Source organism: Physeter macrocephalus, chromosome 5 (assembly GCF_002837175.3).
Source record: "Physeter macrocephalus isolate SW-GA chromosome 5, ASM283717v5, whole genome shotgun sequence".
NCBI classification, from domain to species: domain Eukaryota; kingdom Metazoa; phylum Chordata; class Mammalia; order Artiodactyla; family Physeteridae; genus Physeter; species Physeter macrocephalus.
Window position 1 is genome coordinate 51,082,313 of NC_041218.1, and position 23,304 is coordinate 51,105,616.

General features: G+C 39.1%; 2 protein-coding genes across 7 annotated transcripts in view; one reads left to right on the forward strand and one right to left on the reverse strand.

The window, feature by feature from the left end:
* Positions 1 to 8,087, reverse strand: part of CBX3 (chromobox 3) — a 53,737-nt gene extending 45,650 nt beyond the window's left edge. Inside the window, exons 1-4 of the mRNA XM_007121591.4 lie at positions 7,991 to 8,087; positions 6,485 to 6,536; positions 3,440 to 3,582; positions 1,840 to 2,002 (exon numbers count right to left, since the gene is read on the reverse strand). Coding sequence (XP_007121653.2) covers positions 1,840 to 2,002; positions 3,440 to 3,582; positions 6,485 to 6,508 — 330 coding nt within the window. The 5' untranslated portion in view covers positions 6,509 to 6,536; positions 7,991 to 8,087. The remainder of the gene's footprint in view (positions 1 to 1,839; positions 2,003 to 3,439; positions 3,583 to 6,484; positions 6,537 to 7,990) is intronic.
* Positions 8,088 to 8,757: 670 nt separating this feature from the next.
* HNRNPA2B1 (heterogeneous nuclear ribonucleoprotein A2/B1) lies at positions 8,758 to 18,853 on the forward strand. 6 transcript variants are annotated; one of them, XR_448746.4, is made up of 13 exons: positions 8,775 to 8,976; positions 11,721 to 11,756; positions 11,854 to 11,964; positions 12,132 to 12,278; positions 12,595 to 12,805; positions 12,960 to 13,061; positions 13,137 to 13,217; positions 13,917 to 13,979; positions 15,261 to 15,380; positions 15,632 to 15,754; positions 16,438 to 16,520; positions 17,897 to 18,032; positions 18,589 to 18,853. XR_448746.4 is itself a non-coding variant. In XM_007121592.4 (12 exons), exons 1-11 carry the CDS (start codon positions 8,971 to 8,973, stop codon positions 16,497 to 16,499), a joined length of 1,062 nt encoding a protein of 353 aa, XP_007121654.1. In that variant the 5' UTR covers positions 8,758 to 8,970; the 3' UTR covers positions 16,500 to 16,520; positions 16,678 to 17,176. The 6 variants fall into 6 exon arrangements, 5 of the variants coding, with proteins under 5 accessions (XP_007121654.1, XP_007121655.1, XP_028345765.1 ...); XM_007121592.4 differs by lacking the exons at positions 17,897 to 18,032; positions 18,589 to 18,853 and adding an exon at positions 16,678 to 17,176 and having other exon boundaries at positions 8,758 to 8,976; XM_007121593.4 differs by lacking the exon at positions 17,897 to 18,032 and having other exon boundaries at positions 18,589 to 18,849.
* The last annotated feature ends 4,451 nt before the right edge of the window (positions 18,854 to 23,304 follow it).

A 23,304-nucleotide genomic window follows, 5' to 3' on the forward strand; every position in this document is an offset into this window, starting at 1 on the left:
CTCTTTTCATGTTATCTGTGACTTTAGATTGTCTTTGCATATCTCCATCAAACAACATAGCACAGCAAATCGAATACAGGACTAATGCCTTGTTAAGACAGACACTGACAAGATTTACAAAAATGTAAAATGCCACTCTTCTCATTTAGTTATTTTTCATGAAAAGTTATGAATAACATGTAATAGTCTTCGTCATTCTTAATTGAATATACAGAACTGTGTAAGTTTCTACTTTAATTTCTAATGCAGTTAGTACTGATAGTTATAAACCATATAAACAAGTTTTTTTGGGATCCTCGATAATTTTCTAGAGTGTAAAGGGGACTTGAGACCAAAAAAGAGAAGTGCTTACTTAACAAATCCTTTCTCCCCATGAGACTTTTTACATCATTATCTCGAGCTCTGGAGTCAGACTGCCTAGGTTATAATGATGACTCTAACGTTCACTTACTGTGTGGCTTTGGGCAAGTTAACCTCTTTGTGATTCAGGTTCATTTTCTATAAAATACATACAATTAATACTATCTGTTTCATAGAAATTTTAAAGTATATGAAAAGCAAATTAAATCATTTAGAACACTGCTTGGCACATCACGAGGGCTCAATACAGGATAACTATTGTTATTAAACAATGCTTCTGTTGAGCATGTGGTTGACTTCCAATTTACGTACAACTGATTCTTAAGATTGTTACCTTTTTTGCCTTGGCAGCTAAAGTGTTCAGAACCAAATTTGTAGCCCACCTGTTTCCCTTCTGTAAAAAATGAGGGTAATACCTATGATCTTGACAGAATTGTCATTAAGAGTTAATGGACTGGGACTTCCCTGGTGGTGCAGTGGTTAAGAATCCGCCTGCCGATGCAGGGGACACGGGTTCGAGCCCCGGGCCAGGAAGATCCCACATGCCTCGGTGCAACTAAGCCCATGCGCCACAACTACTGAGCCCGCGCGCCTAGAGCCCATGCTCCGCAACAAGAGAAGCCACCGCAATGAGAAGCTCACGCACTGCAATGAAGAGTAGTCCCCACTCGCCGCAACTAGAGAAAAGCCCGCATGCAGCAACAAAGACCCCCAACACAGCCAAAAAAAAAAAAAGTTAATGGACTGTGAAGTACTTAGCATCTAGTTCAAATGATCAAATTTTAAATCCAAAGTCCTTATCAATAAATCTGTATTGTATGCTTAGTCCCCAAGCCTAGATATAATTCAGACCCAAGACCTTTTCCCAAATTGCCATGTTAGGCCAAAAGGCAGGGCAAGTATGTTTTAAAGTTGAGGGTAGAAGCAAGGATTTATGTAATTTGCTCAAAGCCACAAAGAAATCAATGAAGCAAAGATTGGCTCAAAATACACATGCAGTGAATGAACCAATTATCTCATTTTATGCCAATAAAAATTAATTAAAAAATTATTATCCAAGATTATATACTTCAAAATCAAAGTACTGTTTGGCAATACAAGGATCATGTGCCAAAGTTTTGGTCACTACCACTCACTAATAATTTATCATCAAAATGTGCTATGTAGATTGTTTTCACTGTATTGTTTTTACTTAAGACAGCTGGTCTAGATCAGGGGCAATCATCTGATCTGAAGTCAAATTCATCAATCTATCCAAAATAACACTATCACAATTTTAAGTGGTGTAAGCACTTACTAGACATTTACACAATGTAGGGTAAACCATGCCTATCCTTTCTGTCCCAAATATTAAACACTGAGTATTTAAAAAAGGCCTTTTAATGATATTTTTAAAGTACTTGAGTTTTGAAAAGTATTTAAAAAGTCAAGTCATCCTTTTACAAAAAGCCAGTTTGCTGGCCAATGTTTTATACGTACAGCATCTCTTTTCTTCTTTGATTTGCTATCATCAGATTCACTGTCAGATAAAGATTTTCTTTTTGTTCCATCTTTTTCTTTACCAGCTTTTTGAGAATTAAGAAATGCTTCAATTAACTCTGGACAATCTAAATTTTCTTCGGGTTCCCAAGTATTGTCTGCACTGTGTTCAGTTAAAAAAAAAAAAGAATTCATTCAATTAAACATGGTTCATCACCATCATCCGAATCCATTTAATACATACCTGACAAAAAGTCCTCTGTACTGCAGATATTAATCATTTCCCCCCTCCCCTCACATTCTTTTGAGGGAATTTATACTTCCTTTTGTGTCTACTTTCACAGTCCGTACTAAGTGGGCAATGTTATTACCTCCAAGGTAACTGAACCTGACTCTAGCAGAATAACTGGAACCAATATTTTTCCAAGTTATGTGGACAACTCACTTTAGAATTCCTCTGGAAGAGCCTTTAAAAAAGGTGGATTCCTGGTTTCCACCTCAAATTACTTTAACAGATTGTGCCTAGGGTTGAAGCCTCCAATACTGTGTTTTAAAACACAGCAATTCAGAGGCGCTCTCAAATGTAAGACAATATTTTCAATTTCTGCTGGGTACTCAAATTGGGAAGTGATATAAAACAAGGGTTGGCAACTCACAAGTCAAATCCAGCCTCTTGTATGGCTGGCAAACTAAGACTGTTTTTTACATTGTTAACTGGTTGGGAAAAAAAAAAGTCACAATAAAAGTCATATGGAATTGAATTTTGGGGCCCATAAACAAAAGCATTATTAGAACACAGCCATGTTCATCTGTTTAATGTATTGCCTATTGCTGCTTTTGTACTACATTCTCAGAGTTGAATAGCTGTGACAGAAGCCCACAAAGCCTAGATTATCTACTATGTTGACTCCTAAAGTCTGCCAATCCCTGATATACGGCAGAGATGACCATTTCCATGTGTTTTTCAGAAGGGCTGGAAAGAAAATGAATATCAATTACCAAATGTGAAAGTAAGATCACCCTACACCACTAGTTACAAGATTGCTAACTTTGTGTGCTCTGACCCAGAAAGCCTTTACAGAACTAGACAGAATGAAATTAATCATTTTAGAGATGCTAGGAAAGATGCTTTTAACCTCTGGTTACAATTTGGTCTGTTGATGCCCAAACTCTACTTCTTAGAGATTACGATACAGTAAACCTAGTGTAGGACCTGAATTATGATGAGCACTTCTGTTTAAGACCCACTAGTATACCTTACATAGCTTCACTATTTTTTTGTCCTCTGTAGGAAAACCGTGTAGGTTAGGTATTCTAGGTAGTACAGTATCCAACTACATTAAAAAGCAAACTGTGCTCTATATTATATAAATTTGACTCTCCAAGGTAATCAACTAGACTCAAATCTGCTAGGTTACCACTGTAGGCAAAAGACATGGCTCTTTTTAAACATACCTCAAACAAGATACCCTGGATTAAAGATGCTTTTAAATTTAAAGAAACTTACAGAAAATGGATAAAAAGATCTTAGACTAAAACCAAATTTTACATGTTATTTAAGTGCAGTTAAACATATAATAAAAGCACTGAGATTTCTTACTCTGTAAATCCCTTCCACTTCAGGAAATACTCCACCTTCCCATTCACTACACGTCGGTCCAGTACTTTTTCTACCACAAATTCTTCAGGTTCTGCCTCTTCAACTTTTTTACTCTTTCCATTCTGTTTCTTTCCCATTTTTTGCTAAAACAAAACAAAAGAGAGATTTAAGAAATGTCTTTTTTTGATTTAGTACATTTTAAAGGCTAGACTACTTATATTATCGTTGCATTTGACACCTAAATTTCCACTTCTATATCCCAGAGCAGATACCTTCTGAAAAGGTAAAAGTTAACAGATAATAAAATAAAGGAATTCTTGATTCTGTGGGTTTAGCTCAAAACTATCACCCACCACCCTTCACTGAAATAATACAATCAAAAACATTCTTTGAAAGCAGTTTTATCTTTTCCTGGTCTTATTTCTATGTAGTCTACAAGACCAAATTTAGTAAGAGTTTTCACTCATTTTAACCACAGGACAGCAACAAACAACTATTAGAAACTATTAGAGAATGATACAAAGGAGAATAACTAGTAGTGACAGGTCTTATTAGTGAACCATAGACCCATTAAAACTACAGCCCCCAAACACTAAGACCCCCTTTCCCAAATGAAACACCGATGTTAAAATCCTCAACAATTTAAGAGAAAAACTGACTGCAGAACAAAAACATGGTTCAGAACCCTGATATCAATTGCAGGGTCAACCAATGAGACCATGAATAGGTTAAAAAGGACAAGATCATTTCCCCATCATCTCTGTATATAATGTCACTAACCACTCGGAACAAACCTATAATGCTGTCACTTCAAGAGGCCAAAATGCTGGATCATTTTAATTATCTAATGTGAAAAAATCCTTTTCTTGGCTTCTCAAGAGAAAGACTAAACTGGTAGCCAATGAAACTAAACTTACAAGTTTTTAGGTTAGATTTTTTTTTTTTGGTATAACACTCTTTGAGAGAAGCAGGAGACCAAGCTCAACAGACCAATAACTCAAAACAGATTTGTTACTGAAAATGGATAAACTTTCAAAAAAACCCGGAAATGGTTATTAAGAGACCAAGGAGGGAAATCCCACGTTATGTTCATCTTGGAATCATTTCACCTTAAAACAGGTGCTATTAAAAAAAAAAATTAATTGCTCAGTCACTAAAGTCATCCCTCCTAAAGCATGTAAGCAGAAAAATTAACAATGCCTCAAGACTGCAAAGAACATTTAAAAATATGTAATCATTTAGAGGTGTACACACACATATAAGAAATAAAAATCCTCTGAAACTTAAATAATGCAGCAAACACCTGATTTTGTTGGATACCATTCCCCATGTCAGGTCTTACAACTTTCATTAGTCAAGATACTTGGATATTGCACCCAGTCAAAAACCCTTCTGCCTCAATACAGTACAAGGAAGGTAATGATGGTGGTAGTGGAAAGAGTGAAGAAAAACTGGTATAGACCAAAGCTTATCAGACACTGATCGTAAATGAAAAACAAAAAGTATGTCCATGAAACTAAGAGGCTAACAGAGTAAAGAGGAAAACAAAAATAAACACAGAAAATGAAAGATTAAAAAAACTTGGTAAAAGAAATGAAGTATTTACTATGGCACCCATAAACTAGGTTCAAATGCTCATCCTTTTCTTTTTAAAAGAAAATCCACCCACTTTCCCATTTAAATTACAGCACACATTATCTCACAACACTAACAAAATTATTTTAAAATGCAAAGTTAGGTAGATTCTGAAGACTATCAAACTACATGCAAAGCAATTTAATTTTAATAGAAGCATCTATTTGCTTTCTGTATCCATACTCATCCTCACAGTCTCAGGCACAGCTATTTCGTTTCCCATCCAATACTTTTGATACTGGTGATTGTAAGCCATTTAATTATCTACATTTTGGTTTACTGATTATGAAATTTGAAGGACAGTTCAATCCTGAGGAAGCACAGATTATGCTTTGTGCTTTTTCCATTGATGACTTTGATGGGAATAAATTATGCCACCAAACAGGCTTTATATTTAAATGTTTCTCAGGATGTTTGACTTAAAAGTGCAATCTAATGATGAAACAAATTAAAAATCACCAACATGCCCTTTATATTGCGAAACCCAAGGGGAGAACACACAAACCAAAACCGTTTTGCTTTATTTAAATGTTAACACTCACCTTTATATACTTGCAATTGTTATTAACGCAATGTGTTAGAATTAAATACGGTGGGAACCATAACTTTGAATTTCGTGATCTTTATGTGAACATTCCAATGGCTATGTTAAAACTCCAAAGTTGACATGGCTGAATACATACATGTCTACAGTTTATAGAAGTTTTAATGAAGCCTAAGAATGCAAACTGTGGGTTTAAGAAACTGCTGGAGAGAAAAAACTTAATTGCTCAAAAGATCCAGAAGATCTAGTTTCCTCTCTTTCCTGGACTTATCTGTGATGTTTTTTCATGTAGTGTATTAAAAAAAACCGCACTGCAATGATTTAAATTTAAGACCCTTCTGTATTTTAGAATAAGCAAGTTTGAATTATGACAGTGACCAAAATAATTCGAAACATTCAATGACTTTTGTCTCCATCTAAGTGTACAAGGTAACCATTCTTTAAACAGGGCAACGCTGAAAATACCTGCTTTCTCTAGAATTCAGTAGAGTGATTTAGAAAATAGTATGCCAATGAACAAGGGCTTTATTGCTTTGTCTGTGTATGCTTGTAACATTCTTTCAGGTCACATAAATTTTTGTATCTTTATTTCAAAATAAGAATACTTGGTAAAAATTTATTTCGTGCTACTCTCCCAAGATTAGGTTTCTCTAAACGAATCAAGACACTATTAAGCCAAGTCAATAAATCTCAATGTAGTAATTTCCTTTTTGCTCCTAACTCTCCCCATAATAAAGTGGGGCGGGAAGTGACTGGAAACTATATATGGATGTAAATTTCTCAACCACAGAGATACAAAGTTATAATTTTTGGAGAAAAAAAGTTTGTGTTAGATCCTTAAATATTTTAGGTTGTCATTAACTTACCAATGTAGTTTTATTGGACGCCATTTTTTATTGCAGACTTGAAGAGCTATTACTAGAAAAATGCATGACAGTTAAAAAAGTTTGCAAGACACAAAAAAGTAGCTAAACATAAGTTTTGTTTGGATTCTAACCCCCACCTAGGTAACTCACGTTATCAAACGTATACAAATCCACAGAGAAGCAGTTTTGAGATTCTGCACAAACTAGTGATACAAGCCTAAGAGTATATCAGTGTTGTAACCAAGTGTACCTAGATAACCTTACCGGGCACGTTAGTACCCGAGAAAGCTTTACAGGGTAAAAAATAGACAATTTTTTTTTCCCAATCCAAATCCCACTTATAACCATAGTCAGAATTTTTTTTAAAATGGCCAAATAGTTTGGTTCAAAATCAAACGACTGCCCAAACGATCACAATAACCAATTGCTGTGAATTTCTCCTCTACACTTAACAGTCCAAAGAGTCGCCTATGTAATGTAATCCCAACCTGGTTTCTTTCTTCTTAGCAACCCTCCCTTTCCAATCGCTAGTTAAAAAACTAAACGAAAAACACACCGAGATATTCCAGTCCCATTTCGTGCCACTTTTGAATCCGAATCACCTCTTTCTGCACTTTCATCCGCTCCCCTTAAGCCCCTGCCCCACCCGGCTTAACGAGACCTTAGCGCCCGGCCCCCGCCCCGCCCCCGCCCCCCCACGGGAGAGCGGGCCTCGTGGTCAGCGCATCCGCGGGGAGAAACAAAGGCCGCACCGCGGGGGCTCAAGGGCACTGCGCCACGGGGCCCGCGCCTCCCCCGACCAGGCGGCGGCCACGTAACGGAGCGCCCGCCGCAGCCTCCGGACATCGGCCGCGCGGATACGGGAGAATGCACCGCCCTCCCTGGAGGCCCAAGTCGCCGACCGAGGCCGGGAGGGGAAGGAGAGCCCCTCTTCTTTATCCGGGATGGGGGAGGGGAGAAAGAAATGCGCTTTGTCTAGAAATAAGGCAGTTGTCGCCACAGCTTTCAACCTTGGGGAGAAGAGTCTCGTCCCCCAAACCAACTACAGACGCCGGCCTAGCGCCAGGCCCGCCGCGGGGTCTCTGTTCGCCTCTTTCCTTCCCACCAGCTCCTGATTCAGGGTCGGGCGGGGAAGGGGTGGGAAGCGGGGAACTGGGGGGTCTCTGGAGCGCATGTGGTATCTTAAGCAACACCACCGAGTGAAAGCTAGAGAAAAAGAAAGACACCGACTTCACCGCCTCCGAGCTGCTCCGGGTCCCGGGTCTGCAGCGTCTCCAGCCCTGCGCGCCTCAAGCTCCAGCCACATCCGAAGGGGAGGGGGCTGGGGAGCTGCGCGCGGGGCCGCCGCCGGGGGGAGGGGAGGGTGGCACCGCCCACGCCCGGCGGCCGCGAGGGGCGGGGTGGGCGCGCGCCCCGCGGCGGGGAGGGGCCGTGCGCCGCGCAGTGCCCGCCGGGAGCCCGAGCCCGGGAAGGAGAGGGGGAGGGGGCGGCGATAGTGGCGCTTACAGTTCGTGGCGTGGCGCCTGGTGGTCCCCGGAGGGGAGGGAGAGGGAAGCGGGGGGATGAGGACCGTGACCGAAGTCTCCTCGTCGGAGGTTTTTCCTGCTTTGCAGCAGTAGTGGCTGGCGCCAAAACAGGACTCCGCCCACTTTCTTGCCCCTGGGGTTGGGTGCCTCTGAATGCTGGGGGTAGGTGGGGGGGGGAGGGAAATCGGGAAATAAAATCGAGCGCCCCTTTCGACTACCAGCGAGGTCGACCCCAAAAGCGTTGGCCAGGGTTAGGTTGATGGAGCATGAAGTGTCATTTTTTTACCAGAAGTCGTTTCGGGTGTTTCCGGAAGGGGTCCTCCGTGCAGAGGAGGAAGGGTGGGGGAGGGAAAACGCAGTAGAATAGGTTATTAGGTTTTTTTTTTAACACGGGGGTGGGGGGAGATTATCAAAGCGTTGCTATAAGGACCACCTCCGGGGTTGAGGGGGCTGGACCTCTGGGCTGAAGATTAAGCTCCTCCCAACAGCGTTAATTTCAAAATGCGCGACCGTTTCTCACCTGCCCTGCGCTAAGGCGGGGGCTGGACCCAGTTCCGAGAGTCAAATACGCAGAACTCGAGCCTTCCACAATTCACAGAGCCCTTTTACGCAACTGACGTCAAGGACCACTACTGGCCGCAAGGGGGAGGGGCACGTACTTGGCGCAAGGAGGTCGTAGAGCGTTCCCGCCATTGGCGGCGGTTAGGGCGTTTACGCAACGGCCTGACGTAGGGGAGGACGCGTTAGTCGGGGGAAGGTTCTAGAAAAGCGGCGGCAGCGGCTGTAGCGGCAGTAGCAGCAGCGCCGGGTCCAGAGTGGAGGTGCTCCTAGCGGTGTTGTTTCTCGAGCAGCGGCAGTTCTCACTACAGCGCCAGGACGAGTCCGGTTCGTGTTCGTCCGCGGAGATCTCTCTCATCTCGCTCGGCTGCGGGAAATCGGGCTGAAGCGACTGAGTCCGCGATGGAGGTAACGGGTTTGAAATCAATGAGTTGTTGGAAAGGGCATGGCGAGGCCGTTGGCGCCTCATTGGAAGTCGGCCATCCGCCTCCGTGGGAGAGCGGCAGCGAAATTGGGCCACTTCAGAAGCGGCTGGCCTCAGGATATTTTTGAAGAGGGGTCGTTAGTGGAGGCCTGATTGTACAGCGCTTTCCCCACCCTCAGTCTCCCGGCGCCATTTCCCTTTGCTGGGGGTGGGGGATGGGGAGCTTCCACATGGCGGACGCAGCCCCACTTTAGTGAAAATGGGGCGCGGAGGCAGGAATTTTTACTCCCTTTTTACAGCACGCTGGTTTGGGGGCCCCGGCGTCTCCGCGCTTGAGCGTTTCGGCGGGCTTCGGGTCCTCGCGAGCTGGACTGCGGAGCTTCCCCTCCCCCCTCCCGGGAACCGGATTTGGCGGCCGCCATTTTCATTTCTCTCCTTCCTCGCAGTGTTTTCCTTTTAACTCTCTAAGTTCAACTAGTTTGACTCTTTTAACAAAGAATAGAAGTGGTTAACTTTTTTTTTTTTGGTCGGACTGTTTTCATGCCGTTTCGAGGTGGACTCCGAGTGTCTTGTGAGCTTGGGTCTTTAAAGTCTTGCGCACCTCATTAGAGGCTCGCTCCCTTCCCCTCGATGAAATGGCGCCATTGCGTTCAGGAGCCGCACCGAAGGGCGGGGGGAGGGGGCGGCGTTCTCCAGGGCGGGTTCGCACGGCTTAGGAGGAGGTAAAACCATATAGGGTGTCGGGCCCGGTTTAAGGCGAGCGGTAGTTTGAAGACCACATTTTGTTTTCCAGCCCTTGTTTATTTGAGTAACGGTTTTACTTGGGTCTGCGGTAATTAAAAAGGCAGTTGAATCGTAGGAAACTTTAGAAATGAAGAATCAGATTTAGAGCCATCAGCTTACTACCGACTATGTGGGAGGCCGTGGGGGAAGGAGGGCTGTGGGGGGCGGTATTCCTGTTCAGAATCCTATATTTTCCTGAAGGATTCTGTTTGAAACGTAGTATTTGTATTTTAAATATTATTTTTACTGGGAAATTTAATCTTTACTGGGCAAGACCACAGGTATTTATTAGTGATAAGCTAGAAATCATGAAAATGAAATAAAAATGATTTTATAGTTGTACTCTGGTTAAAACATGGCTCAGTCCTTCAATGCGTGTATTGCTATATACAAAACTTTTAGGCTGGGCCGCTATGTTTTTGAACTTTGTCACTTTTCTCGTTTATGTTTGCAATCATGATTGATGATTACATTGATAAGCATAAGGTCTCAAGCGAAGGGGGTCTACCTGGGTATTTTCCTTGACCCTAAGCACGCTTATAAAATAACTTTGTTTGTAATCGATAGTGGACAGCGGGTAAGTTTGGAAAATGAGGTAAGTAATGAGTTTTTGCCTTTGTTAGTGATTTATAAAAGTTGTAGACGTATTTTTTAATCTGTTTAATTTATTTGGGTTTTTAAAGGCCTATTAACTGACAATATTTGGAGTAAATAAAATTTGCTTAAGAGTCCAAATAGTAGTATGCTAAGTAATCTCTATAATTTTTTAAGTGTCTCAGGAGCTAGTTTGATAATTTGTTTTCAAAGTTTTCAGAATCCTGAAAAGTTAACTATGTAGGGAAAAAACAGAATTGCTTATTGCTGTAATTTCTGAGCTGTTGGGAGAATGTCATGCATGGAGAGAGGAACTTCATAGAAGAACTATGGGTTGAGAGTTTTAATGCTGTTTGATAACAGTTGGTCACGGACATTGTGACTAACTTTCGTTTCTGAATGTTCTTAGTTTTTTAACCTAGTCAACTGAAAACAATGACCCAGCCTGCCTTAACTCATAGCCCAAAATACAGAGCTGTTAATGCAACTTATTTGCTTGCTGGTTTGTAAGGATTTTTTCAGCCCAGGCTCTTTTTCATTTCACATGTGAAAGTTGTTAATGCTGTGTAATTTGCCAGAAGACCACTAAGTTCAACATGGTGAAGTGTAAATTGTAGTACTTTGTAGCTACGGGATAGTCACAGTGGTCATTTAAATATATTTATGGTTTTGAAAAGTGAGATGATTACAGTGTCTTATTATGTTTCTGCTTTACGCTCAGTAATGGTTCAGATTGTGTTGTCTACATGTCAAAAAGTAGCTATGTTAAAACTATTTAAAGTTTTAGACACCGTTAATTATGAAAGTTATTCTGCCTTGGTCAGAAGAGAGGTAAATTTTAAGGATATTTTGGTACATATATTGAACGCTTAAAATTTTCTGTAACGGAGAGTTGGTATATGGGGAGAGAACAATACTAGGTTTTTGAAAATTGTGTTACATTAGAATCACCACTAGAGGGAGCAATGAAGGGAAATTCACTTTTCTAATAACTGAATCCTGAAATTAATGGCAACTCTGGGTTATAAAAAGGCAACAGTTTTTATATTTTAAAAATTTATATTTAAATGTTCTCTGTTCTGGGTTATAGGATTGAATGCAGATTTTGATAAGAATCTTAACTTTTCAGTCACCAGGGTAGATTTGCTCCTTTTTCTTCAGAAAGTTTTTTTTTTTAAATAAGTTATGCTAGATTTGTTTAAAATAATTTAATGTGAAGTAAACTTAGATCAAGCGTTAATGATTTTGAAACTTGTGTAGTTCAGCTGAGGCAATTTTTTTTGGTGTAACACAACTAATGCAGTTTAACATATGGTTTAAATTTGATGTAAGTTTTTTTTTTCCCCCCCAGAAAACTTTAGAAACTGTTCCTTTGGAGAGGAAAAAGGTACTCTGCCAGCAGGTCACCTCATATTTAAGAATTTAATTTCCTGCATACAAAGAGAAAATGTAAATAAAAATTGAAATGATGTTTTCCTTTGCAGAGAGAAAAGGAACAATTCCGTAAACTCTTTATTGGTGGCTTGAGCTTTGAAACTACAGAAGAAAGTTTGAGGAACTACTACGAGCAATGGGGAAAACTTACAGATTGTGTGGTACGTTAAGTGTGGAAGTGCTTAGGGATAGTAGTTCTTCAAGAGTTGGGTTTCTCTGTTTAAAATTAGTGAATCATGGAGAAAATCACTTTTAAATTCATGTTTATTATTTTAAAATGCTGTAAGTGTTGAGATTAAATGGTAACATCACTCCTTTGGATTTAAAGGTAATGAGGGATCCTGCAAGCAAAAGATCAAGAGGATTTGGTTTTGTAACTTTTTCATCCATGGCTGAGGTTGATGCTGCCATGGCTGCAAGACCTCATTCAATTGATGGGAGAGTGGTTGAGCCAAAACGTGCTGTTGCAAGAGAGGTGAGCAAATACATAACTTGTTGGTTCAAACAATTTTGAGGAAAATTCCATTTTGCTCTTGCTCAAGATTAGAAAGTGACTTTTGAAAGAACAAAGTTGTCTGTATTTAGCTCAAAGTGTTTTCGTTTCTTTAGTAGAGCTTCGTTGGGTTTTTGTACTTCTAATTTCCTAGACTAAGTTATTTCCAAGACTAGGTTCTTATTCATAAGGTGCCTTAGTATTTGGTCGTAGGATAGAAGCCATGTGTGTTGCTCAGATAGTGTGCCTTAGTTCATGTTTGTGGTTTCTTCAGTCAGGATGATTTTTTCTGTTTCAGGAATCTGGAAAGCCAGGGGCTCATGTAACTGTGAAGAAGCTGTTTGTAGGTGGAATTAAAGAAGATACTGAGGAGCATCATCTTAGAGATTACTTTGAGGAATATGGAAAAATTGATACCATTGAGATAATTACCGATAGGCAGTCTGGAAAGAAAAGAGGCTTTGGGTTTGTTACTTTTGATGACCATGATCCTGTGGATAAGATTGTGTGTAAGTGTCCATAAGTGCTAAGGGTGTAGCTCTTTCACATTTTAAGTTTTGGGTATGTTAACACCTAAAACTTTGTTAAAAAGTAAAGTTTAACTTGTAACTTAGCTAATATTATAGGATGCTGACTTAATGGATTCTGAACTTTTCATTCCAGTGCAGAAATACCATACTATCAATGGTCATAATGCAGAAGTAAGGAAGGCTTTATCTAGACAAGAAATGCAGGAAGTCCAAAGTTCTAGAAGTGGAAGAGGAGGTAACTTCAATTCCATTTTTTTCTTAAGATTTATTTGTATAAGTGTGTGTGAACTAACCAGGGTATTTATTGTAGGCAACTTTGGTTTTGGAGATTCTCGCGGTGGTGGTGGAAATTTTGGACCAGGACCAGGCAGTAACTTCAGAGGAGGATCTGGTAAGTCCATCTTCTAAGTTTAGAAGGGCGAATGTGCTTGAAAACTATGAGTTTTAATTAGAATCTAGGAAATCCAGCCTAATTTTTAAAAAGTTATTCTTAAGATCTAATGTAGGTTCTGTCCTGATGGGATATTCTAATTTGGCTAGGCAAGAGGTAACATTTTAATAGTCCTATAGTTAAGGACAAATAATTGCATAGATCCTTTATGGTTTTCAGTTTCTGGGAAAGTTAAGATAGTGCAGCCATCTTAAATTTATGAGGTATTCCTGAATAGTTGGTGGAAATACTGTAGAGGCTTATATGTGTAGGTTTGAAGAGGTCTGTGTCTTTGTTTTTTGCTTTGGGTTTTATACGTAGGTTAATCTGAATTAATGTAGTGTGGTGCCAACAGAAAAACTGCCCCTGTCCATTGTCATTCCTTTTTGTAAATGAATATCTTAAGTGGAGGTTTGCCAAGTCCAAGCCCCAAATCAGGCAGTTATCCTGATGATGAAATTGAATCACATACTTTAGTGTATTTTTAACACTAAAATACAGCATAAAATACACAGTAACACCAGTGTACAGCATAAGGGGAATGGGTTCCTAATAACTCTAATTCATAGATACTAATAGATAACACAGAGGAAGGGAGGGTAAGGAATTGAGTGGCATGAACCACAGGAAAATAATCATTTTTTTTTCTGCCCTTAACAGATGGATATGGAAGTGGTCGTGGATTTGGGGATGGCTATAATGGGTATGGAGGAGGACCTGGAGGTCAGTTTCTTCTACGCATCTTAAGATTTAATCACACCGTGTGTTGTCCGTTTTTGAGTGTATATATGACATTTTTCTTAATGTTTTACCTTTTGTAAAGGGATTAGGTGATAATGGTTCAGTTGTTTGGATTTTTATTCTGATTTGCATCTTACCTGTTGTGAATTATAAAAGGAAAAATAGAGTTGTAGGTGTTTGTGTACTTTTGCAAAATCAAATGGGTAGATTTTAAATGAGAATTTTAAAATGCCATTTAAAGCTGTCCTGTAGTTTTTCAAGCAGGAGAATTGGAGGTAGATGTGATATTTTGTATACTGTTTTTCTGAAAAAGTATAGAAAAGTGGTTCTGAGCAAGATCAACATGTAAGGGGAATGTATGTAAGAGCCCTGTGTTGTCTTAGCTCTTACCAAGATGGGTCCAGGAGGATAACGTTCCAAAAGTCCCCAAAGGAACTTTTCCAAAACATACACAAGTGTGCTCCTGTGTCCAGCTAAGGTGGTGAGCCACTGTTAAATATCAAGTGATTTGTTTTGTTGAAGTACAGAAAAGAGTGATACTTGCTGACAAATGTCTTAATAGAAAGGAACAAGATATTTAAAACTGATCTAAATAATAGGCCTTATTTCTGGTTTTGCCCTCATTAGGCATGACTCAGGAGTCACATAAGTCTCACTATTTCCAATATTGCTTTGAAATACAAATATTTTGGTTTGAGAAAGATGAGTTTTTATACTTACTGCAAGCAATCTGAGAATACCAATTTAAGTTTAATTACATGCAAGTTTGCTAATTTCTGGTCCTCCCCCCATTTCTACTCAGGAGAAGGGTGGTGGGCATTTTACTTAAGAGACATGGTAATTCACAAAGAAATGTGAGTTGGGAACTTAATCTTTTGGACCAAGCAGGAAGATGTGGTTCTTCTACTTTGTTCCATTAGTCTACACATCTTGTCTGCCCCACCCCACCTACAACCTTACACAAAACATAAATAGGATTCAGGATACCTTCCAGAGAATCCATGATGTGTCTTTAGTTTTAGGGGAGACCTGTGGCATTACAGGTATTTACTTCTAAAGGTTTTATCCAGTTGTTAGTGGGTAGGCACTCCCCACCCCCAACCGCTTACCAAGGATGGATATCAGAATCTGCCCTTGAGGATTTTAGAGATTTTGTAGAATAAATATCTTACTTAAAAAATACGTGTTTTGGAAAGCTGGAAGTGGGTGTTCAAATGGCATTGAAAATACTAAGTAATTACTTAAAGGCTTATTTTATAATAGGTGGCAATTTTGGAGGTAGCCCTGGTTATGGAGGAGGAAGAGGAGGATATGGTGGTGGAGGACCTGGATATGGCAACCAGGGTGGGGGCTACGGAGGTGGTTATGACAACTATGGAGGAGGTAATAAATTCACCTGCATCTTTATGTGGGAATTTGGATTGGAATTAATGATTTTCAACACGTGAGATTTTTCATTTCATTGTTGTTGATGGTTGTCTTTTAAAAAAATGTAGAATTGTAGATAGGTGTTTTGCATTTATTCTGGTCTGTTTTTGTGGGAATTTTGTCTTAAGTACTTAGCATGTATCACTGGTTTAATATTTGGTTGTGTTGTGGGGTTTATTGTACAGAAATTTCCAAATTTTTTACAGGAAATTATGGAAGTGGAAATTATAATGATTTTGGAAATTATAACCAGCAACCTTCTAACTACGGTCCAATGAAGAGTGGAAACTTTGGTGGTAGCAGAAACATGGGGGGACCATATGGTGGAGGTAATTTATTAGATTTTTCACATTTGTGATGAAAATATTAAGTGTTTCATGACTTTGAAGAAAGATAACTTTCAAGTTTATTTATGCTTGGGTAACACTTCCCATCAAATACACAGTGTTACTGAGAGTAAAATTTGGGGAAAATAAAAATGTAACATTACTCAGGGAGGGGTATTGTGGTAGGGGTGGGATGTTCAGTGATATAAAATATTTTGGGGTTAGTGAAGTGGATTAGATGTTTTCAGTGGCTTTGGCTGATTAAGAAAAAAGCCAAATAAAATTGCTGAGCATATTGCAAGCGGTATAAATCTTGTATGACTCTTAGAAGCCAATTTAGTAAATCTGAACTTTTTGTTCACATCATTGTTTAGAGTTGTTAGTGGGACAGAAATAGATTCCTTATGTTTCTTATGCTGGGTATACTTTCTTAAAAAATTCTTTGAAATGATCATGGAAGAGAGCCCTCTAAAGGAGTAGCAGTAGTAAAATGTTTTCAAGTTTAAAGGAAAAAATTGAAAAATCTGTGAATCTGGGTAATTTAATCTTCTGAGTTGAGGCTAACTAGAAACAAGTAATGGTCTCTGATCTGCATGTTTTAAGTAGTGTATGGCTGTAAAATAAAATCAACTGTAGAACTTGGGAAATCAAAATAAGTTTGCTTTCTCTTGTTCCAATAATTCTAGGAAACTATGGTCCAGGAGGCAGTGGAGGAAGTGGGGGTTATGGAGGGAGAAGCCGATATTGAGCTTCTTCCTATTTACCATGGGTAAGTAGCTTTTAAGTTTCACTTTATTAATGTCTTGGGAGACCTAGCTGCCAGGAGTTAAAAGCTTTTTAGGATCATGTTATCTTTCCTTAAAACCTGGTTAGATGGATAATTTCATAACCTATTTTTTTTTTACTCTTTACTTCTGTTGAAACAGGCTTCACTGTATAAATAGGAGAGGATGAGAGCCCAGAGGTAACAGAACAGCTTCAGGTTATCGAAATAACAATGTTAAGGAAACTCTTATCTCAGTCATGCATAAATATGCAGTGATATGGCAGAAGACACCAGAGCAGATGCAGAGAGCCATTTTGTGAATGGATTGGATTATTTAATAACATTACCTTACTGTGGAGGATGGATTGTAAAAAAAATTAAATAAAAATGCCTTTGAGACAGTTTCTTAGCTTTTTAATTGTTGTTTCTTTCTAGTGGTCTTTGTAAGAGTGTAGAAGCATTCCTTCTTTGATAATGTTAAATGTGTAAGTTTCAGGTGACATGTGAAACCTTTAAGATTTTTCTCAAAGTTTTGAAAAGGTATTAGCCAGGATCATGGTGTAATAAGACATAACGTTTTTCCTTTAAAAAAAATTTAAGTGCGTGTGTAGAGTTAAGAAGCTGTTGTACATTTATGATTTAATAAAATAATTCTAAAGGAAATTGTGTAATTATAGACTTTTTATTTTAAATAAGTTAAGGAGTGGGTAGTATAATTAAGGTCCATTGCAAAGCTGTTGTTATATTTGTGTAAGATAAATGCTGGTCAGATATAAGTGTGTTGTCTGCAATTCATCAGGATTAAATTACCTAGATAACTTAAGGGATATCTCTGCAAGGAGAAACACCTTTTTAGATCTTTTAGATGCTGCTTCTTCAATGCAAGGAAAGGAAATAACCCCAGCGAGGTACTCTTCAGGGATACAGGTCTAGTACAAGAGAACTCTTGACGGCTACTAAGTTCAGCCAGTCTTAAGAAACTGTGCTGTTTCTACAAAGCTTTAACTACAGTAGTTTATAAGGATGCCAACGAAAGCTGAGGGTGTAGAGCAAAATAGTTCTAAGCTTCAGTTAAACTTCTTTAGGTAAGATCTCATTTACTTTTCCTTTCTTAATTTTCCTCCCCAAAAGATAAACTAATACTCTTCAATGGTCTTTCAGTATAGTGGTTCTCATGTAGTTTAACATAGCTATAAATTGAGTTTAACAATTTATAAACTCAAGAGAGTAATTTTATAAACCCTGTTTTCCAATCTGTCATTTACTTAAATTATTTTGGTTGTTTTTTTTTCCCTTTTTTTCCTTCTTTCCCATCCCCCTCCCCCTCTATGAAGATTCAGGTGCTTAACATATCATTTTTTTCCCTGCTGGAATTTTAGCATTGATATGAACCATGGACAAGTATATTCTGCTGCCACAAAGACTGTAAAGTGCTTCATTTCAACAGCTGAGGCAAGCCAAGTGATCATTAATAAAGCTTTTCTTGGTTCCTTCAGTGGTGTTGGTAGTGAAATGGTAGGTAAAAGTTAGGCTGCAAGTTGAATAAATCATGAAATTTCCCATCGTTACACCCTTGTGTATTCACATTTCTTGGATCAAGCATTTTGAGTGAACTAGGGATTTTTTTTTTTTATTAAAAATAAAGACGTTTTGTTCTTCTGTTATTTTGATACGGTTGTAGCTTTACATGCTTATCAGGATCAGGCTAAGGAGAAGGTAGGGCAAGATGGTTAAATCTACTTTCAGATAATTTATATTTATAAATAAAAGTGTCTACATTATAAATCTTGTATGTATCCAATTCTAAATACTTAGGTTTAAATGTGGTAATTCTTTCCCAATTCCTAACCTATAGGAGAGATGTAGGTTGGCTGCTGAAGTTTCATTTCTTAGATGTCATCAGAGATTGATTGCCTGGCTTTATTGCCTTTCCAGGAATGTGATAATCAGGGCATATTCTACTGTATGCACCTGTGAGTCTTCTTTGATCCTAAGACCACCACTGAAATTATTTAGGTTCTTTGGACAAACATGATAAACTTCTTCAGATACTTTTTTTTTCCTTTGGCAGGAAGGTGTCTTGCTGCAGGTAACTAATGAAGAAGTGGTCAACCACAGAATCTTCAAGAAATAAGAAATTCTGTACCATCTGAAAGTAGTTCTTGTTGGTGCCTTCATTTTAAAAAGCACTCTTTAAGATTAAAGGGAAATGTTTTCTGATAAAATAACAGACTTCATTTAGCACAGGTTCTTAATATAAAACAATTACAAATTGAGTATTGTTTGTAATGGAGTAACATCAAATCAGCTAGAGAGAGAAATGTATCGTGTTTTGAATTAGGTTTTGTGAGTAGACAGATTAAAATTCTATTTTAAATATAAAGTTTATTAAAATAAATACTTTTGTATTCAAATACTTGGTGTAATGTTTACACATAAAATGTGAATCTTGTTCTATGAACATTAAGTTGTCTAAAGGATTGCCATCCACTAGATTCTAAAGCAGTTTCACAAAGCAATGCATATTGCCATTTTCCTTTCAATATGGATAGACAAACAAGAAAAGCACTGTGGACATTATTGGCTGTCCCTAATAAAATGCCATTCTTTATACACTGTATATTCAGCGTTTGAATAATGCTACACATTTCTGGCTTTGCCTTGTATGTTTAACATTGCTGGTGGTGTTTTTAGTCATTACAGATTCTAACCAGCTAAAGTGGTCCAACCAAGTTTAAGTGGCTATGCAAAGGCACTGAGACAAAATCTGTCATTAGTTTCTGAAATGTGAATTAGCTCTGTTTTGTTATACACTTAGTATCAGGTGGTTGTCTTAAAGGGCTAAACATGGATAAAATTTAATAGCAAGCAGTGAGTTTCTTACTCGGATGTTCACTTGAAATGAAAAAACAAAAATAGGGGACAGAGTAAAGCTGACTTGTTCTGTTTCTTTTGGTTTTGATAATGAGGTATCTCACAGGTAAGTCAAACTAATGATGGCTAACGGAAGATGAGCTTTGCGTCCATTGTCAGCTATAAATTTGTTTACGTTTGGCCGTGGATTTACTGGGGAAAAATAATTCTTAATGTCTTAAAAATGTCTAGCTCTACAAAGAAGTTAACTTTCGAAGATAAATCAAGTTGGTATAATACAACCCTAAAATACCCAGCGTTTAACACCAGCACAAATGGGGAAGACATCTGTATTATGTATTAATGGGGTGAAATGACCTAGCTTTATTGAAATGTGCAATAGGTAATGTTGAGTATTGTGTGTGTGTATGTTGTCTGTTGAGCTGCTAATTTTCTTTTAGAAATTGAGATTTAAGGACCTTTTTGTTCTAAAAGGAAATATTTTAGAGAACTGTTACATTTTCACCTCACAGTGTGTTTATAAGTCAGCAATTTGGAAGCAGGTTAGCTGTGCGATTTCTAGCTGAAGCTCAGGGTTGTATGTAAGTCAGGGAAAACATGACTGGGGCTGGAATATTTGAATCCAAAATGGCCTACTGACAGGACTGAAGGTTGGTACTGGCTGTTTCCTTTACCCATAGTGAAGCAACAAAAACATCCTCAAAATAAAACCAGTGTTTTTGTAAGTTATCTTGTGATCACTGTGGGAGGGGAGGGTTTTACTCACATGATGACCAAAAAGCAAGAGTTATTGGGAGCCATCTTGGCAGATGGCTCCCATACCTGGAGTGTTTTCCTCTTTGGTAAAAGCTTTTGAAACTGGATCTTCTGTGTGGTTTTCAGTATTCTGATTAAGTGCATGAGTATGTTAAAGTTGGTCTGAAATGATTCTTAATATTTAAAAGTACTGAGAGGCAAGGGAGGCTTTAAAAGAATCATGTCTTGGTTCCTTAGTAATGACAATTACTAGTTCAAACGTGTGTGGATATGTGGTGCTTTTGCAGAAGGTAGAAAACATCACTAATCTCAGTATACCCAAAGTGCGTGTGTACATTGTGGCTTAGTTATATTTTAAATCAGTCTAAAGTTTGGAACAAATATTCTCAGGTGGTATACCCAGTGATTTTTTAATGCTGCTCTGCTATTACTGCAACTAAAGTATTTAAGTGAAAAATATTTAAATTATTAAGCACTAATATGTACTCCATAGGATGACTTTGTTGTTCTGGCAGCTGGGCTGACTTCTAACTGCTCCTGTATTCTAAAGGTCAGTGCTGAACTGGAGCCAGCCTAGAAATGGAACCCAGATATCCAGATCTTATTTTGCACACGTTGCTTGAAGATTACACGCAGTAGTTCTAATTTCCCTGTGAGGATTTCATCATGGCCTGTTGTTAGCTACCAAAAGGAAATAAGATTTTAATAGGAAAAGGACAAATGAGATGCTGAGCGCCTGTCGGAACCAGATTTCACTTTTAATTTTCAACTGATGTATTTCTGTGACAAAGGGATGATTTCAGGAATAACAGTATTTTCTATAGGTAAGGAAGGTAAGACTACTTTTATGTTGGGAGCAGTTAAAAATGTAAGTTTGGGCCAGTCCACTGAAATCAGGAGGGAAAATGATGCCTAGCAAAAAACATGCTTCAAAGAGGCCGAAGGCCAATTATACAGATTACCAGATTTATAGGTGTAAACACTGCTGATTTTACCTAGTTCTATGGCGTCCTTTTGCAGCTAGAGTCTGTATTTAAACCCCCAAATACTTGGAAACATTTGGGAACTAAGTTTATCATCCCCCTAACCTTGATTGATGGAACTGTTTCTCAATTCAAGTTAAGTCTTGACTGTTCATCCACGTCTTGTTCAGATTCGCTGAAGACTGATTTCACTATTTAAGGAATGGGTCAGATAGCTAACAGCTGTTCAGCAGTCACAGTAAAATTAAAATGCATATGGCTTCCATTAGAGCTTGACATTTTGATCTGTTTATAAAAGCTTGAGAATCAAATTTTCTCAACTCCCTATTCCTTTCAACCGATAAAACCTGGCATTTTTTTTAAAAGACTTAACTAGGGCTTCTCTGGTAGCTCAGTGGTTGAGAGTCAGCCTGCCAATGCAGGGGACGCGGGTTCGTACCCCAGTCCGGGAAGATCCCACATGCCGCGGAGCCTGCGCGTCTGGAGCCTGTGCTCCGCAACGGGAGAGACCACAACAGTGAGAGGCCCGCGTACCGCAAAAAAAAAAAAAAAAAAAAAAACTAACTGAACTAGCAGAATAGTCAATCTTGGTGTATCTTAACCTGTAAGCTAAAATGGTGGTGTGAAATTTTCATTGCTGACATATCGATGGAGAGTAAGCAGCTTCAGCACTACTGAAGAGCAGTGTGGTATTTGTACAAAGTGACTGTCCGGAAACTAGCCCATGGCAAATGAGATGAAACTGGCTGGTGAAAGCTGCATTCGTTGACCTTTGGTCACAATGCACCAAATACCTCATGGATCTCAAAGTTTCAGTTGCTGTGCATGTTTTGAATCCCAGCTGTCTCCGCTGTGTGCCTCTTTTTTGCCCATTTGATGTTCTTGATATTTTCAGGGATTGGGGAGAATGCCCGAGCCTGACAAGAGCAAGCACTTTAATTGAGCAGATCGGGATACCTGCAGTTTCAAAACTTAAAATTGGTTGTGGTATTTTACATTGTATGTAGACTTGAAAGAATGTGCCTTGAAGCTCTAATTAAGAAGCTAAGATATTTGAGGTGGGCTCCCTTGGAAAAAGCCAGCCTGTCACCATTGAAAAAGTGGTTATTGCACAAAACTGGTCAGTAGAGCGAAACTTGCATCTAGAAGCATTTTGCTGCTACGTGGGGCTTGAAACAAATTCCTAGCTCCAATTTAAAGTATAAAGGTTTACTATAAAAATCCACACCCTGCATTTCTGTAACCCAAAATAACTTTGACTTGTAATATTTATGTTATCAGGCAATTATTCTAACCGCAGAAAACATCTGACAACCTTGCTTCTTCTCATTTTGAAGTTAGACTAACAGTATTAATGTTTGCAAACCTTGACAGGGCAGTTGTCTTCAAAAAATTCCTGAGGTTTCATTTCAAGTGCCATTATTTCTATTGTCCTTTTTATCAAATGGCTATCTTTTTGCCTCTTTGAATATCTTTCGTTTTGCTTTAGTATTTTCATTTCTTTGCTTGGAAAGTCAGTGCTTATCATCCTTAGTGGTGGTCTGTGTTCTTGTATGGCCTCCTGTACATGCTTGATTAAATCTTTCCATATTTAAGCAAGTTGGATTTTTTTTGGTGTGAGCTGTCAGTGTTCCAGATGTGGAGCTATACCTACAGGCTGGCTTTACTGCCAGGGAGTTAGTCCTATTTCTGTATATGCAGGCAACTCTAGTTATGGGAGGGAGGGAGGCTCTTTGTCCTCAGGTGTTAAAGCCTAATGCAGTAATATTTTAAAGCTCCAGTTTGTTTTGTTTGGGCATCCTGGTGTAGAGCTTGGTCTATTTCATGTCATGTTTTATGTGTTAGGTCTAAGGGGGGGGGAATTTCGCTTGTCAGTTCAGTGTTGACTTGAGTCTGATCAATTTGTGTAATTTTTAAAATTTAACACTATGCTGCCCGATTTGCTAGATATTCACCTGTGTTTTTAAATGTGGGGTTTTTTTTTTGTGTGTGGTATGTGGGCCTCCTTCTGCCGTGGCCTCTCCCGTTGCAGAGCACAGGCTCCGGACGCGCAGGCCCAGCGGCCATGGCTCACAGGCCCAGCCGCTCTGCGGCATGTGGGATCCTCCCAGACCAGGGCGCGAACCCGGTTCCCCTGCATCGGCAGGCGGACGCGCAACCACTGCGCCACCAGG